Source organism: Penaeus chinensis, chromosome 24 (genome assembly GCF_019202785.1).
Source record: "Penaeus chinensis breed Huanghai No. 1 chromosome 24, ASM1920278v2, whole genome shotgun sequence".
NCBI classification, from domain to species: domain Eukaryota; kingdom Metazoa; phylum Arthropoda; class Malacostraca; order Decapoda; family Penaeidae; genus Penaeus; species Penaeus chinensis.
The window spans coordinates 27027961-27044542 of record NC_061842.1 but is presented as its reverse complement, the minus strand read 5'-3'; the positions used below and the strand labels follow the sequence as shown (position 1 = coordinate 27044542).

General features: G+C 39.6%; 5 protein-coding genes across 5 annotated transcripts in view; all 5 read right to left on the bottom strand.

The window, feature by feature from the left end:
• Nucleotides 1–2105: 2105 nt before the first annotated feature.
• On the bottom strand, nt 2106–3419 carry LOC125037946 (ATP-dependent RNA helicase A-like). The gene is made up of 2 exons (XM_047631177.1): nt 3408–3419; nt 2106–3270 (listed from the first exon to the last, which is right to left on the bottom strand). Exons 1-2 carry the CDS (start codon nt 3417–3419, stop codon nt 2512–2514), a joined length of 771 nt encoding a protein of 256 aa, XP_047487133.1. The 3' UTR covers nt 2106–2511.
• Nucleotides 3420–5341: 1922 nt separating this feature from the next.
• On the bottom strand, nt 5342–6389 carry LOC125037945 (ATP-dependent RNA helicase A-like). The gene is made up of 2 exons (XM_047631176.1): nt 6378–6389; nt 5342–6241 (listed from the first exon to the last, which is right to left on the bottom strand). Exons 1-2 carry the CDS (start codon nt 6387–6389, stop codon nt 5489–5491), a joined length of 765 nt encoding a protein of 254 aa, XP_047487132.1. The 3' UTR covers nt 5342–5488.
• A 1690-nt stretch (nt 6390–8079) lies between these two features.
• Nucleotides 8080–9178, bottom strand: LOC125038336 (ATP-dependent RNA helicase A-like). Its single transcript, XM_047631803.1, has 2 exons — nt 9127–9178; nt 8080–8999 (listed from the first exon to the last, which is right to left on the bottom strand). Exons 1-2 carry the CDS (start codon nt 9136–9138, stop codon nt 8232–8234), a joined length of 780 nt encoding a protein of 259 aa, XP_047487759.1. The 5' UTR covers nt 9139–9178; the 3' UTR covers nt 8080–8231.
• A 1711-nt stretch (nt 9179–10889) lies between these two features.
• LOC125038300 (keratin, type I cytoskeletal 9-like) lies at nt 10890–12007 on the bottom strand. Its single transcript, XM_047631760.1, has 2 exons — nt 11946–12007; nt 10890–11812 (listed from the first exon to the last, which is right to left on the bottom strand). The coding sequence occupies exons 1-2, from the start codon at nt 11955–11957 to the stop codon at nt 11045–11047; spliced, it is 780 nt and encodes a 259-aa protein (XP_047487716.1). The 5' UTR covers nt 11958–12007; the 3' UTR covers nt 10890–11044.
• A 3524-nt stretch (nt 12008–15531) lies between these two features.
• LOC125038250 (PE-PGRS family protein PE_PGRS11-like) overlaps nt 15532–16582 on the bottom strand; it is a 1754-nt gene continuing 703 nt past the window's right edge. Inside the window, exon 2 of the mRNA XM_047631684.1 lies at nt 15532–16302. Coding sequence (XP_047487640.1) covers nt 15628–16302 — 675 coding nt within the window. The 3' untranslated portion in view covers nt 15532–15627. The remainder of the gene's footprint in view (nt 16303–16582) is intronic.

The following is a 16582-nucleotide window of genomic DNA, read 5'->3' as shown; positions in this document are numbered from 1 at the left end:
TGTTTGTCTTCCTTATTATCAATTATTATATCTGTCATCATCATTCATCATCATTACTATTAGTACTTGCATTCATTATTGTCCTTATCCTTAAATATTATCATTATCAGCATTAACTTTTTTATTATAGTTGTTATTATTACTGTTTTTATTATCATCATCGTCATCGTCTCCGTCGTCACCATCATCGTTTTCCTCATTATTTTCATCATCATTGTTGTATTATTACTATTATTATTACTACTACTATTCTCATTATTATGCTGATATTGTTAGTATCCTGATTATAATCCTTATTGCTATTTGCGTGTATACCATTATCAAACCAATAATATTTAGACTGTATGCAAGGATTTGATTTTTTTCACATTCACATAGATCTATTCAGGTTTTCAACAAATTTAATAAAACTGAATTATGACTGACAGTCTCTCGGCTTCCTAGTTAATTTTCCTCTGCACGAGGCTAGAAAAGAATTAATAAAAGCATTCGTATAATGAATACTAAACCACAAACATACAAACTTTTTAACTTTCTATTCTTTTGCATATTCTTGTGTAATTTAGGTTTGCGGGTGGGCCTGTCACATGGAGCGAAGCATAGGTCAAGAATCACCCCTCAATATATATTTTTCACATCTATTAAATGAATGAATATACTGACGTATAACAAATCAAAACGTATAATTCATGAACATAGATTCTTTGAGCTAAACCCTTAGTTGTATATATATGACTGAATTATATAAATTATAATTTTATGGAGTATTGTAAAGATTCAAGGGAGTGGAGACAACGCTGGAGCTTCCACCGAAACCATCTTCTGTGATGAATTCACCGCCACTTCCACCGAAGATAAATTCTCCGCTATTGCCACCACTTACAAAGCCTCGGCTAGTAACACCACCTCCGAACCCACCGCTAATTTCATCTCTAAAGCTATTGCCAATACCTCCACAGCCTCCGAAATCACAGCCGACACCTCCGCCGCCTCTAATCACTTGACCGCCTTCCTGGGAACATGCATTCAAGGCACTCTGGAGATCAACACCGCTGGGGAGTAATGGGTTCTCGCCACCAGCATAATTCACAAAGTAAACTTCAGGACTAGTTGCCACGATTGTTGTGATTAAGACCTGCTCAATGAGAAAGCAGTGACATAGTTTGCTTTAAAAGAGCATTTCATTGTTTTCATTTCTCTTCCTCATATCATTCCTTTCACAGCTTTCAATTCGAGCAAACTTACTGACACAGCAAAGACCTGACTTACCAGGAGCTTTATGTTGGAAGTAATGCTTTCCCGCGTCAAGATCTGGCTTTTATGTGTCACATTTCCTCTCGCTCCATTCTCCTATTCTTTTCATCGCCCTCCCAGAACATACCCGCCCACAATGGGCACTTCCCTCTGTTGGTGTGCGTGTGTTAGCGTATGATTGTGTTTAGGTATGAGTTTGTTGGTGCAAATGTGTATATATATATATATATATATATATATATATATATATATATATGCATATATATTATGACGCTCTTCCTCACCCGCTATTACTATTACAATTACAATGTCATTACCATTACCATTATTATCATCATTATTGTATTAGTAGTAGCAATAGTATTTTCATTATCATTATTATTATAATCTTATCTGATAGTAATAAACGTAATGATACTGATAATAATGATAATAATAATGATAATAATAATAATATTAATAATGATAATATAAATGATAATAACATTAGCAACAACAATAATGATTGTAACAATAATAGTAATAATGGTAATAATAATATTAGTAATAATAACGACGTTCATGATAATAATGAAAATTAAAATAATACTAATAACGGCATTTATAATTATTATTATTATGATAATAGTGATCATAATAATAATATTGATAGCAATGATAGTAATAATGATGATGACACGATAAGAATATTAATCTTATTATCATGATAATCATCATTGTCATCGCTATTATGATTAGTATTACCACCAGTATGTATCGCTGATATTGTCCTTCATATTAGCATTAATGTAATTGTTAATAGTATTACGATTTCCATATTGAGCAACCTCAAACCTACAATGCCTATATATGAACATGTATTCGATCCTCTTTTTCTATATTTGTCAGCAAAATACTTGCCTCCGTTCTAAATAGTAAAGTTGTTGTTGTTGTTTAAGTGACTAAATTATGGCGGTGACAATCTCGATTTCCTTCCTCGTTGATTTGTACTTTTACGTGGTTTATGAAGAAAACGAAAAGATTACTATAACGAGTACTAAAGAATACATATACAAACATGTAGGATTACGAATGTTTGTATGTGCGTGTGTGTGTAGCTGTCGCATACATCAGATTACAGGTTAAGTATTGTTTTGTTTTTTTATCTTTTATATTTATTAAATGAATATAGACAACAACAAAAAAACATTCATGATTATTGTTTTTATAAAGCTCCTTATATAAAATCTTTAGAAGTTATGATGGCAATGGTAAACATTATGGTGTAGTGTAAAGATTTGATGGGGTGGAAATAACACTGGAGCCTCCACCGAAACCACCTCCCGTGATGAATCCACCTCCACTTCCACCTGAGATGAATTCTCCACTATCGCCACCGCTTACGAAACCACCGCTAATAACACCACCTCCGAATCCACCGCTAATTCCGTCTCCAAAGCCTCCGCCAACACCGCTGCCTCCGAAACCACCGCCGACACCTCCGCCGCCACCAATCACTTGACCACCTCCTTGGGAAGCTGCGTTCAAAGCAGTCTGGAGATCAACACCGCTGGGAAGAACTGGGTTCTCGCCATCAGCATAGTTCACGAAGTAAACTTCAGGACTAGTTGCTGGTGGTGCTGGCACTTCAATCACTTCCTGTCCTTGTTGTGTCTGTTTGTTGAGGACATACAGGACGTGTTTCTGTTGTGGTGGAGGTACGATGATGGGGTCTGGTCCTTGTCCTCCTTCAGGAGTTCGGATGAACACAATATTTGTTTCTATGGTTGGCTCAGGGATGTAAGGAGGAGGACCGTGGGAAATTGGTGCTGGTGGCGCGTCATATAAGTAAACTTTACGGTTGACGCGTGGAGTGACACACCTGCCGTCGACATGCAGCACCTGTCCGGGGCCGCATCCTCCTGAGCCAAATCCTGGACCCGGACCTCCAATTCCAAAACTTGGTCCTGAGGGCGTACCCAGACTGTAGCCCTGAGGTTTGGCTATCGAAGTGGCCACGAGTGTTGAGATTAAGACCTGCAAAATGAGAAAGCAATGTAATATATTGCTGAATAATGATCTCAGCATTCCGTTGATTAATTTCATTCAATCTAATTTATTTTCCTCGTAGCATTTCTATTCGAACACACTGACACAATAGAGAGCTGACTTACCAGGAGCTTCATGTCGGAAGTAATGCTTTCCCGCGCCAGGCGCCGCCTTTTATATACCACATTTCCTCTCTCTCCACCATTCTCCTGCTCTCCTCCTCATCACCCTCAAAGGTCGCCCTAGATCCTACCCCGCCCTGCTCAGTGGCTCCCCGTTATCCCCTACTCCCCTCCACTCCCCTCCACGCCCATCTTTCCCCCCCAGCTCTGTCACTCCTGCCTCCCTCCCCCCCCCCCACCCCTCAACCGACCCTCCATTCCCTTTACCTTTCCCCCAGCCCGTTCATCCGTGCCCCAACCCATCCGCGCGTGTAGGAGCATGTCTGTGTAGGTTTGAGGTATTGTTTTTTAGGTCTGATATGCTCATAAGATAAATATCTAGGCTTATATATATGTATTTCCTTTTTTCATTCTCTCGCCTTCCATGTCTTGTCCTATTTTCCAAGCTTATTCTACTGTTATCTTATATATATATATATATATATATATATATATATATATATATATATACATATATATATATATTCTTCGTAATAACTGTTAAGAAGGCAACTTAATGACTTCGGATCTCAGATTTGGTGCAAGTGCTGTTGCTTGCTTTTATTTCGTGTATTATCCTTTTCAGTTTAACTATTTTTCATCTAAGCTTTTCTTTTTCCTTAAATATGTGTTCGTGTGGTATCCTTTTCAGTTTAACTGTTTTTCATCCAAGCTTTTCTTTTTCCTTAAATATGTGTTCGTATACGTATTCAAATATGTGTTATCATATGCATGGAGATTTTAACATCTTAATGCGAATAGTATGAAATGGTATACAACATACATTAATAGTAAACATGCCTCTATATGTTTTGTTGTTGTAAGCATTTCTTGTTTTAAATTATAACTATTCATTAATTCCTGTGTTTAAGTAAGAAAAGCGAGGTAACATAGATTTCGAGTTCGCAAAAAGAGGAATACATCTACGTAGCTTTTATTTTTTTAAGTAACGGTTATCTTTAGTTATCGTGTGTAGAATGATGCCATCTTTTATTGGAGACCATTGTTTATTTCTTTCTTTTATACACAGTACTACTAAACCTTAAATAATTCGTAGTCTGTGTATGAACTAACATATTGTGCCCCCCCCCAAAAAAAAAAAAAAAAAAAAAAAAAAAGTTACGTCCGAAACTGAAAAAAAAATAGAAAAATAAAATTAAATAAAAACAAAGTTAACTATTGTATGTTATCAAGTAATTTATTTTTTCTTTCATCCAGACCTACAAAGAATTTCAGTATTTTTTTTTTTTTTTTTTTTTTTTTTTTAATCTGACAGTGATGAGTCCTCCGTTTCTTTCGAATCGCTCCTCTGTTTTATTTTATTAAAAAACTATTGTTCCTTTTTTGTAAACAGAACAATATCAAACCTATAGTACCTGAGTCTGTAAGTCTTTGAATCTTCTGTCGATAAGAAATGCTTAGAGATGAAAGCCTACATGTTATCATAGTAGTTCCTTTTATGTTTTCAGCTAGATCGACACAGACTTCCAGTGGTATTTTACTCCACTGAATTATAACATATTCGCTCGATTATTCTTATAAAATGACCGTAGCACTTGGCAAGTATAAAAACAAAATGTATATATATGTTCTTAAAGGCAAAATCATAAAAAACTAAATTATACTTCTGTTTGTAAGTGCATATGTATGTATAATAAGGAGTGTTTTTCTTTGCCTTTTATACAGCAGAATATAGGTCATGATTCGTATATCTTTTCTTTTTTCTTTATTGAAATATATATACACATCCACAGGAGACAACAAAACTCGTTTAGGATTCAAGAATGTAAAGTTTATAAAGCCAAAGAGACAAGTTAATGAAAAGAATATACTATTAAGTTGTTCAGATGGAGACCTCTCCGTCTGCTGTGTAGAACTTAGGTCAAGAATCACTCATCTATTCTCTTTTGTTTATTTAAATAATATATACAGTATACACATCCATAAGTCGAAATAAATCTTGTTTAGGATTCAAGAATGTAAAGTTTATAAAGCCATATAGTTAACATGTTGTCTAAAAGCATATGATGTTCAGATGGAAAACCCTATGGTGTACTGTAAAGATTTGATGGAGTGGAGACAACGCTGGAGCCTCCACCGAAACCACCTCCTGTGATAAATCCACCGCTACTTCCACCAGAAATAAATTCTCCATTATCGCCACCGCTTACGAAACCTCCGCTTATAGCACCACCTCCAAATCCACTGCCAATTCCGCCTCCGAAACCACCGCCAACACCTCCGCTGCCTCCGAAACCACCGCCGCCACCAATCACTTGACCGCCTCCCTGGGAAGCTGCATTCAAGGCACTCTGGAGATCAACACCGCTGGGAAGAACAGGGTTCTCGCCGTCAGCGTAGTTCACGAAGTAAACTTCAGGACTAGTCGCTGGTGGTGATGGCACTTCAATCACTTCCTGCCCCTGTTGTGTCTGTTTGTTGAGGACATACAGGACGTGTTTCTGTTGTGGTGGAGGTACGATGATGGGATCTGGTCCTTGTCCTCCTTCAGGAATTCGGATGAACACAATATTTGTGTCTATGGTTGGCTCAGGGATGTAAGGAGGAGGACCGTGGGAAATTGGTGGTGCTGGTGGTGCGTCATATAAGTACACTTTACGATTGACGCGTGGAGTGACACACCTGCCATCGACATGCAGCACCTGTCCGGGACCGCATCCTCCTGAGACAAATCCTGGACCCGGACCTCCAATTCCAAAACTTGGTCCTGAGGGCGTACCCAGACTGTAGCCCTGAGGTGCGGCTAACGACGTGGCCACAAGTGTTGAAATTAAGACCTGTAAAATGAGAAAGCAGCGTGACATATATTGCTGAATAATGATTTCAGCATTCCGTGTTTTTTTTTTTTTTTTTTTTTTTTCCGCGTGTCATTTATTTTTAAAGCAAACACACTAACACAGAGACCTGACTTACCAGGTGCTTCATGTCGGTAGTAATGCTTTCCCGCGCCAGGCGCCGCCTTTTATATACCACATTTCCTCTCGCTCCACCATTCTCCTGCTCTCCTCATCACCCTCAAAGGTCGCCCCAGATCCTACCCCGTCCTACCCCCTTCCACTCCTCTCCACGTCCATCTTTTCCTCCAATTCTCTCACTCCTGTCCACCCACCCGCCCCCACCCCCATCCCCTCTACCGACCCTCCATTCCCTTTACCTTTCCCCCAGCCCGGTCATCCGTGCCCCTACCCATCCGCGCGTGTACGTGCATGTCTGTATAAGTTTCAGATGTTATTTTCTAGGTCTGATAAGCATGAAAAGAATCCTTTTTCGTTTCAACGTCTAGGTTTATGTATGTCTATGTATATCCCTTTTTAGTTTTAATTATTTTTCGTCTTCCTTCTGCTCCTGTTAGTGTCGTTTCAATCTCATATTGTTACCTTCTTGTTTTTACTTTTATTTTTCTTCACATCTGCTATGAAGGAAAGATAATTATTTCCTATCTCAGATTTGGTGCGAGTGCTGTCGGCTGGCTTGTATTTCGTGCGGTATCTCTAGCCCGGGAAAAGTTTTCCTGGTGGTAGACTGGGTACTCCTTTGCCAGCTCTACTTCCTTATCCAATGACTAAGCTTTCATCTGCGATTCTTTTCGTCCTTAACCATGAGTCCGTATGCGTATTCAAATATGTACTAATATGAATGGAGATCTAAACACATATTAATGCGAATAGTATAAAATGGTATACAATATACATTAATAGTATGTTCTGACCATACCTATGTTTTGCCGTACGCATTCCTTGTTTTGCAGTATGACTATTAATAAAAGTTGAGGTAAAAAAAAAAAAAGTATGAGTGGAATGCATTACATTTTTTTTTTTTTTTTTTTGGGGGGGGGGGTCAATGATATGCTTTAGTTCCTTTGTGTGGTATGATTCCCTCTTTTATTATAGACCGTTGTTTAATTCTCTCCTGATATACCAAGGTCTACCGAAACCTACAATAACTCATAGTCTTTGTATGAATTAAATTTTGTGCAAAAAAAAGTTTTTTGTTCGAAATGTTTAAAAACCGTTTCTATTGAAATATGTTAAATTACCTTATGTAACACCTTCCATATTTTCATCCAGACCTAAAAAAAAAAATCAGTATTTTTTTATTCGACCGAATTATGGTCATAATTCTCGTTTTTCTTTTTTTCAAACTGTCCCTGCACGTTCTTTTCTTATGCTAAACCATAAGGCTACTGTTGTTTATGCACATGAAAAGAATCGCTCTTCTATTGTATCATCCCATTGAAAAATATATAATTTTTTTTTCTTCTCCTTTGCATATAGAACAAAAACTAAACTACAGTGCCTTGTCTGTATATGATTTTGAATCTGTGAATAAGAAAGGCTTCCAGGTGAAGTTTTGTTTTTCTTTCTTTCACTACTGTATAAGTTCTTATAGTCTTTTCTATAAGTGTACATTACTAGTTACTCGATTTCCTTTCTTGTAAAATGGTCCTTGTACGTAGCAAGTGAAACAAAACAAACAAAAACAACAACATACGTTTATGTAGAAAAAAAACATTAAACAATTTATACGTATGTTTGTATGAGAGTGTACTGATGCATGTTATATTAATGTGTTTCCTTTGCCTGTTGTGTAGAACTTAGGTCAAGAATCACTCATCTATTTTCTTTTGTTTATTTAAATAATATATACAGTATACACATCCATAAGTCGAAATAAATCATGTTTAGGATTCAAGAATGTAAAGATTATAAAGTCATATAGTTAACATGTCTAAAAGCATATGAAATTAAGATGTTCAGATGGAAAACCCTATGGTGTACTGTAAAGATTTGATGGAGTGGAGACAACGCTGGAGCCTCCACCGAAACCACCTCCTGTGATAAACCCACCGCTACTTCCACCAGAAATAAATTCTCCACTGTGGCCACCGCCTACGAAACCTCCGCTTATAGCACCACCTCCAAATCCACCGCCAAATCCGCCTCCAAAACCACCGCCTACACCTCCGCTGCTTCCGAAACCACCGCCGACACTTCCGCCACCACCACCAATCACTTGACCGCCTCCCTGGGAAGCTGCATTCAAGGCACTCTGAAGGTCAACACCGCTGGGGAGAACAGGGTTCTCACCGTCAGCGTAGTTCACGAAGTAAACTTCAGGACTAGTTGCTGGTGGTGCTGGCACTTCAATCACTTCCTGCCCCTGTTGTGTCTGTTTGTTGAGGACATACAGGACGTGTTTCTGTTGTGGTGGAGGTACGATGATGGGATCTGGTCCTTGTCCTCCTTCAGGAGTTCGGATGAACACAATATTTGTGTCTATGGTTGGCTCAGGGATGTAAGGAGGAGGACCGTGGGAAATTGGTGGTGCTGGTGGCGCGTCATATAAGTAAACTTTACGGTTGACGCGTGGAGTGACACACCTGCCATCGACATGCAGCACTTGTCCGGGACCGCATCCTCCTGAGCCAAATCCTGGACCCGGACCTCCAGTTCCAAAATTTGGTCCTGAGGGCGTACCCAGACTGTAGCCCTGAGGTGCGGCTAACGACGTGGCCACAAGTGTTGAAATTAAGACCTGCAAAATGAGAAAGCAGCGTGACATATATTGCTGAATAATGATTTCAGCATTCCGTTGATTTAATTTCTTTTCCTCGTGTCATTTATTTTTAAAGCAAACACACTAACACAGAGACCTGACTTACCAGGTGCTTCATGTCGGAAGTAATGCTTTCCCGCGCCAGGCGCCGCCTTTTATATACCACATTTCCCCTTGCTCCACCATTCTCCTGCTCTCCTCCTCATCACCCTCAAAGATCGACCCAGATCCTACCCCGCCCGGCTCGGTGACTCCCCGTTATCCCCTACCCCTTCCACTCCTCTCCACGCCATCTTTTCCTCCAACTCTATCACTCCTGTCCACCCACCCGCCCCCACCCCCATCCCCTCTACTGACCCTCCATTCCCTTTACCTTTCTCCCAGCTCGGTCATCCGTGCCCCTACCCATCCAGGCGTGTACGTGCATGTCTGTATAAGTTTTAGATATTATTTTCTAGGTCCGATAAGTTTGAAAAGAATCCTTTTTCATGCTCACAGTATCAACGCCTAGGTTTATGTATGTCTATATATTTCCTTTTTTAGTTTTAATTATTTTTCGTCTTCCTTCTGCTCCTGTTAGTGTCGTTTCAGTCTCATATTGTTACCTTCTTGTTTTTACTTTTATTTTTCTTCACATCTGCTATGAAGGAAAGATAATTATTTCCTATCTCAGGTTTGGTGCGAGTGCTGTCGGCTGGCTTGTATTTCGTGCGGTATCTCTAGCCCGGGAAAAGTTTTCCTGGTGGTAGACTGGATACTCCTTTGCCAGCTCTACTTCCTTATCCAATGACTAAGCTTTCATCTGCGATTCTTTTCGTCCTTAACCATGAGTCCGTATGCGTACTCAAATATGTACTAATATGAATGGAGATCTAAACACATATTAATGCGAATAGTATAAAATGGTATCCAATATACATTAATAGTATGTTCTGACCCTACATATGTTTTGCCGTACGCCTTCCTTGTTTTACAGTATTACTATTAATAAAAGTTGAGGTAAAACAAAATAGTGAGTGGAATGCATTACATTTTTTTTTTTTTTTTTTTTTTGGTGGGGGATGGGGGTCAATGATATGCTTTAGCTCCTTTGTATGGTAGGATTCCATATTATATTAAAGACCGTTGTTTAATTATCTCCTGATATACAAAGGTCTACCAAAACCTACAATAACTTGTAGTCTTTGTATGAATTAAATTTTGTGCCAAAAAAAGTTGCTTCGTTCGAAATGTTGAAAAATCGTTTCTATATAATTAAGTTAAGCTACCTTTTGTAACACCTTCCATAATTTCACCCAGACCTAAAAAAAAAATCAGTATTTTTTTATTCGACCGAAATATGGTCATAATTCTCGGTTTCCTTTTTTTTCCAAACTGTCCCTGCACGTATTTTTCTTATGCTAAACCATAAGGCTACTGTTGTTTGTGCACATGTCACAAGAATCGCTCTTCTATTGCATCAACCCATTGAAAAATATATATATTTTTTTTCTTCTTCTCCTTTGGATATAGAACAAGAACTAAACTACAGTGCCTTGTCTGTATATGATTTTGAATCTGAATAAGAAATGCTTCCAGGTGAAGTTTTTTTTTTTTTTTTTTTTTTTTTTTTTTTACTATTGTATAAGTTCTTATAGTCTTTTCTGCTAAACCTACACAGACTTCCAAGTGTACATTACTAGTTATTTGATTTCCTTTCTTGTAAAATGATCCTTGTACGTAGCTAGTGAAAAAAAAAAAACATACGTTTATGTAGAAAAAAACATTAAACAATTTATACGCATGTTTATATGAGAATGTACTTGTGCATGTTATACTAATGTGTTTCCTTTGCCTGTTGTGTAGAACTTAGGTCAAGAATCACTCATCTATCTTCTTTTGTTTATTTGAATAATATATACAGTATACACATCCATAAGTCGAAATAATTCTTGTTTAGGATTCAAGAATGTAAAGTTTATAAAGTCATATAGTTAACATGTTGTCTTAAAGCATATGAAATTAAGATGTTCAGATGGAAAACCCTATGGTGTACTGTAAAGATTTGATGGAGTGGAGACAACGCTGGAGCCTCCACCGAAACCACCTCCTGTGATAAATCCACCGCTACTTCCACCAGAAATAAATTCTCCACTATCGCCACCGCTTACGAAACCTCCGCTTATAGCACCACCTCCAAATCCACCGCCAAATCCGCCTCCAAAACCACCGCCTACACCTCCGCTGCTTCCGAAACCACCGCCGACACTTCCGCCACCGCCACCAATCACTTGACCGCCTCCCTGGGAAGCTGCATTCAAGGCACTCTGAAGGTCAACACCGCTGGGAAGAACAGGGTTCTCGCCGTCAGCGTAGTTCACGAAGTAAACTTCAGGACTGGTTCCTGGTGGTGCTGGCACTTCAATCACTTCCTGTCCCTGTTGTGTCTGTTTGTTGAGTACATAGACGACCTGTTTCTGCTGTGGTGGAGGTATGACGATGGGATCTGGTCCTTGTCCTCCTTCAGGAGTTCGGATGAACACAATATTTGTGTCTATTGTTGGCTCAGGGATGTAAGGAGGAGGACCGTGGGAAATTGGTGGTGCTGGTGGCGCGTCATATAAGTAAACTTTACGGTTGACGCGTGGAGTGACACACCTGCCGTCGACATGCAGCACCTGTCCGGGACCGCATCCTCCTGAGCCAATTCCTGGACCCGGACCTCCAGTTCCAAAACTTGGTCCTGAGGGCGTACCCAGACTGTAGCCCTGAGGTGCGGCTAACGACGTGGCCACGAGTGTTGAGATTAAGACCTGCAAGGTGAGAAAGCAGTGTGACATATATTGCTGAATAATGATTTCAGAATTTAATTGATTTAATTTCTTTTCCTCGTATCATTTTCTTATAATCACACTCACTGACACCTCACCGATTGACCTGACTTACCAGGAGCTTCATGTTGGAAGTAATGTTTTCCCGCTCCAAGTTCTCCCTTTTATATGCTACATTTCCTCTCGCTCCACCAATCTCCTGCTACCCCCCCCCCCCCCACCCACCCCACCAAAAGGCCCTCAAAGGTCGCCCCAAGAGCTGCCCCGCCCCCTCGACAGTTTTCCTCTCTTCCACCACGTCTTACATTCCCTTCGCCTCTGCTCCCCTCTTTCCTTCCTTGTCTCTGCTGCTCCTCGTCAGTTCTCTTCCCTCTCCAAGCCCTCTCTTCCCTGCCCTACCCCCTACTCCTTCCATTTCTTTCCCTTCCCTAGTTCATTCATCGCTTCCATACCCTACGTCCTCTGCCACCAACCCTCTCACCCGTGCAGCATCGCCTACCCTTTCCATACCCGTCTCCCCTAACCCCCAACCCGCTAACCCCTACCCCACCCTCTGTCCCTTCCATAACCTTTTTCTCTGCCATCAGCTTCCCTAACTCCCCCCCCCCCCCCAACCCCTTCTATACCCCTACCTTTCTCTGCCTCTTCACTCTCCCCCTTCCCCTTACTTCTTCCACAGTTCCCTCACATGTGCCCCTGTTCGCTACCCCTTCCATACCCTTTTAATCTAACCCAACCCTGTCACCCGTGTCGTTAATCCCCCCCCCCCCTCAACCTCCCCCTCACCCTGAGCTGATACCTACAGGATTAATTCTGATCGCTTTCGAAAATGAAACTACGCCATTGGTAGCAAACTGACCACTTGGAATGACGTTAATAACACACACGACCGGTTACCTCATAATGACTTTAATGTTTTCTTGATAGATGAGGCAACATGCTTTTTTTGTATGAATTTTTTTTCTTTTCTTTTCGTTTTTTAGGGGCCAGATCTGATGCGTCATTACTTTGCAGATCGAAGTTTCACAAGCGAAAACGTATATCTCCATTTCTGGTTTCGTTTCACCTGCATGATCTGTAACATTAGCAAAACGGTATGTGAAGTAGCATGCGTATTCATGGGGGCGTGATCATGTCTCACGAGTTAAGTGTTTTTGGTCAGCTTTGCTTGCATAGTAAGTATGCTGAAAGTGCACTGACACATAATCACGTTCGTATGCGTAAAAGGTCACCTCCCCAAACATATCTGAAATCAATGCCAAACAAGCGATATATGTATGTATATACACAAATAAAAAATGTAGTATTACACCTTTCTCCTCGATTTTGATGAACATTTATTTTTTAACTTGTAGGAACAAAGAGAACGGGATTATTCACATTGCATCTCATACGTGTGTGTGTGTGTGTGTGTGTGTGTGTTTGTGTGTGTGTATGTGTGTGTGTGTGTGTGTGTGTGTGTGTGTGTGTGTGTGTGTGTGTGTGTGTGTGTGCGTGTGTAGGTGTTACCACATTTTTAAACACGAAAAATGCTTCGCGTCATTCATCGTGGCTGCTGATAATGATGCGGGGATCTTAGGAGTTTGTTTGGTTGCGATATCCGACCGCCCATCGTCACGGTTGAAAGCTGTGGATATTCAAAGTCACTGTTATGCCACGGCTCAGGGTTAAACATGTTGATATTATGCTTGGTTAAGTGTAAGAACCAGACGCTACACTTCAGTTTAAGTAAGAAGATTATAGTTATGTTAATATGCAAAAGCTATGTATCTTTAGGCTCCATTTTAAATGATATCCTCTGAGAGAGAAAACAGCAGTAGGAAAAGATCGGAGGAAACAACAGTAATTATATATCTTCCGCATAGTTTAAAGATGTCTACATTGGCCTCGATAACTTGTCACTATCGAAATACCATTTGCAATACCGAAAACACAGTAATCCATAAATAACCGGACAAAATTTTGTCAAATTCTTTTCAACCACAAAAACTCCCCTCTCTTCCGTGACTAATTATCTTTAAAGAGAGAAGATCTTTGTTCCTTGGCTCCCTTTCCCTTCTTCTTGTGTAGTGTGTTATCTGTCAGTGATTTTGTAACGCCCAAATTCTCACTCGAGGTAAACGTTTCTCATGGTCAATGTATTTGCTCTTACGTCTTTTTAATTCCGTGCAATTCTGGAACACTGGATTGGTTAGATCGATTTCTGTTACGTAATAGTAAATGCATGTGTTTCCTCTCTTGATCTTTCTCTCTCTCTCTCTCTCTCTCTCTTTCTCTCTCTCTCTCTCTCTCTCTCTCTCTCTCTCTCTCTCTCTCTCTCTCTCTCTCTCTCTCTCTCTCTCTCTCTCTCTCTCTCTCTCTCTCTCTCTCTCTCTCTCTCTCTCTTGATCTTTCTCTCTCTCTCTCTCTCTCTCTCTCTCTCTCTCTCTCTCTCTCTCTCTCTCTCTCTCTTTATCTCTTTCTCTGTCTATGTACCTGGCTATATACATTTTTATGTATATGTGTGTATATATATGTATATATATACACATATGTGTGTGTGTGTGTGTGTGTGAGTGTGTGTGTGTGTGTGTGTGTGTGTGTGTGTGTATATACGCATAAATATCTGGGCAATATATATACACATATATATATATGTATGTATGTATGTATGTGTATATTTATATACATATATATATATATATATGTAGGTTTATATGTGTACATATATATATACATGTATGTATATATGTATATGTATGTATGAATATATGCATATAAATATATATTCATATATACTCACACATACATCAAATACGTACACACACACGCATATATATATATATATATATATATATATATATATATATATATATATATATATATATATGTATATATATTTACATATATATGTATATATATACATATATATGTTTATATGTATGTTTATATATGTATATATACATACATACATATATCTGTATGTATATGTATATGTATATATACATGTATATGTATATATATACATATACATATTCATATATATACATATATATTTATTTATATATATATATGTGTGTGTGTGTGTGTGTGTGTGTGTTATGTATCTGTTTTTTTTCTCTCTCTCTCTATCTATCTATTTATCTATCTGTCTATCTATATCTATCTATCTGTATCTGTATCTCTCTCTTTCTTTCTATATATATTTATATCTTTTTCTTTCTGTCTTCCTCTATTTCACTTTCCCCTATTTCTCCCTAGAAACATCACGTACACGCTCCCCTTTTTTCACCATTTTGCCCTTCTTACAATTCTGTTTTCTTTCTTTTTGATATGCCTTTTGAGTGTTTTTCTTCTTCCCCTTTGTGCATCTACAAAGGAGAAAAAAAAATCTTTAACAATAAGCTTGATTCTTTAAACTTCCACGGAAGTGAAGGTATGCTTTGTTTCTTCATACCTCGGGCCTTTGTCTTATGTGGTAATAAATATTACTGCTCTTATTGTTATAAAATTATCATTATGATCTCGGTTATGATTATCATGAACATTATTATATGATCATTAACATGATTCTGTCTATCTTTTTACCGTTATCTTTTTTTTCCCATTAATATCATTGTTATGAATATTATTTCCAACTTTACCATCATCATTAATCTCCTCAGCAGCAACATCCGCATTCATGGTTAAATTTTTGTAAATGTTGGTTGACTCATTGAATGTTAACTCAAGCTGACTTTATTATCGTAAAAATATGTCTTATATAAAGCTATACAAAGTATTTTGGTATATTCATTTAACCCTCCAAAGATGTAACGTTATTTAGAGGGTGTTCCGTAGGATCCACTGATGCCACCTCCAACTCCACCTCCAAGGCCTCCTCCGTGTCCTCCGCTTCCTCCGAATCCACCGCTCCCTCCAAAACCACCGCTGCCTCCAAAACCACCGCTGCCTCCGAATCCACCGCTGCCTCCGAAACCACCGCCGACACCGCTGCCTCCTCCAATCACTTGACCGCCGCCCTGAGATGCCGCATTCAAAGCAGTCTGCAGATCAACTCCGCTAGGAAGGGTTGGGTTCTCGCCGTCAGCGTAGTTCACGAAGTAAACTTCGGGGCTGCTGGCTGGTCCTGCTGGAACCTCGATCACTCTCTGGCCTTGCTGTGACTGTTTGTTGAGGACGTACACGACGTGTTTCTCCTGGGGTGGAGGCACGATAATGGGATCCGGCCCTTGTCCTGCTTCGGGAGTTCGGATGAACAAGATGTTAGTGTTCACGACTGGCTCGGGGATATAGGGAGGGGGTCCATAAGATTGCGGAACAGCCGGTGCATCGAACACGTAGACTTTACGGTTGACTCTGGGCGTGACACATCTGCCGTCCACGTGGAGAACCTGCCCGGCGCTGCAGGAGGGGGTATTGTAGGAATTGCTTGGGGGGCTGTAACCCTGGGGAGCCGCTGACGAAGCAGCCACGAACGCCAAGAACAAAATCTGTCGTAGAAAGAAGGAGAGGACGTTAAATGATAGAAATAGAGAGAGAAGTAAGGAGAGAGAGAGAGAGATAATCTGTTATATGTTTGCAGAGCTATGAATTTAAATATTACATTGAGAATTAACAAGCATCCGCTGTGCGCTTCGAATATCAGAAATGCTTAATGCTGTAGTGCTCCTTATGGAGGGCAATCGGGCTAGGGAGAAAGGGATAATCAGGTCAGACGAGCAAGGAAAGGTCACCAATGAGACCGCGATCGAAAAAAGTAAAAGCGTATGT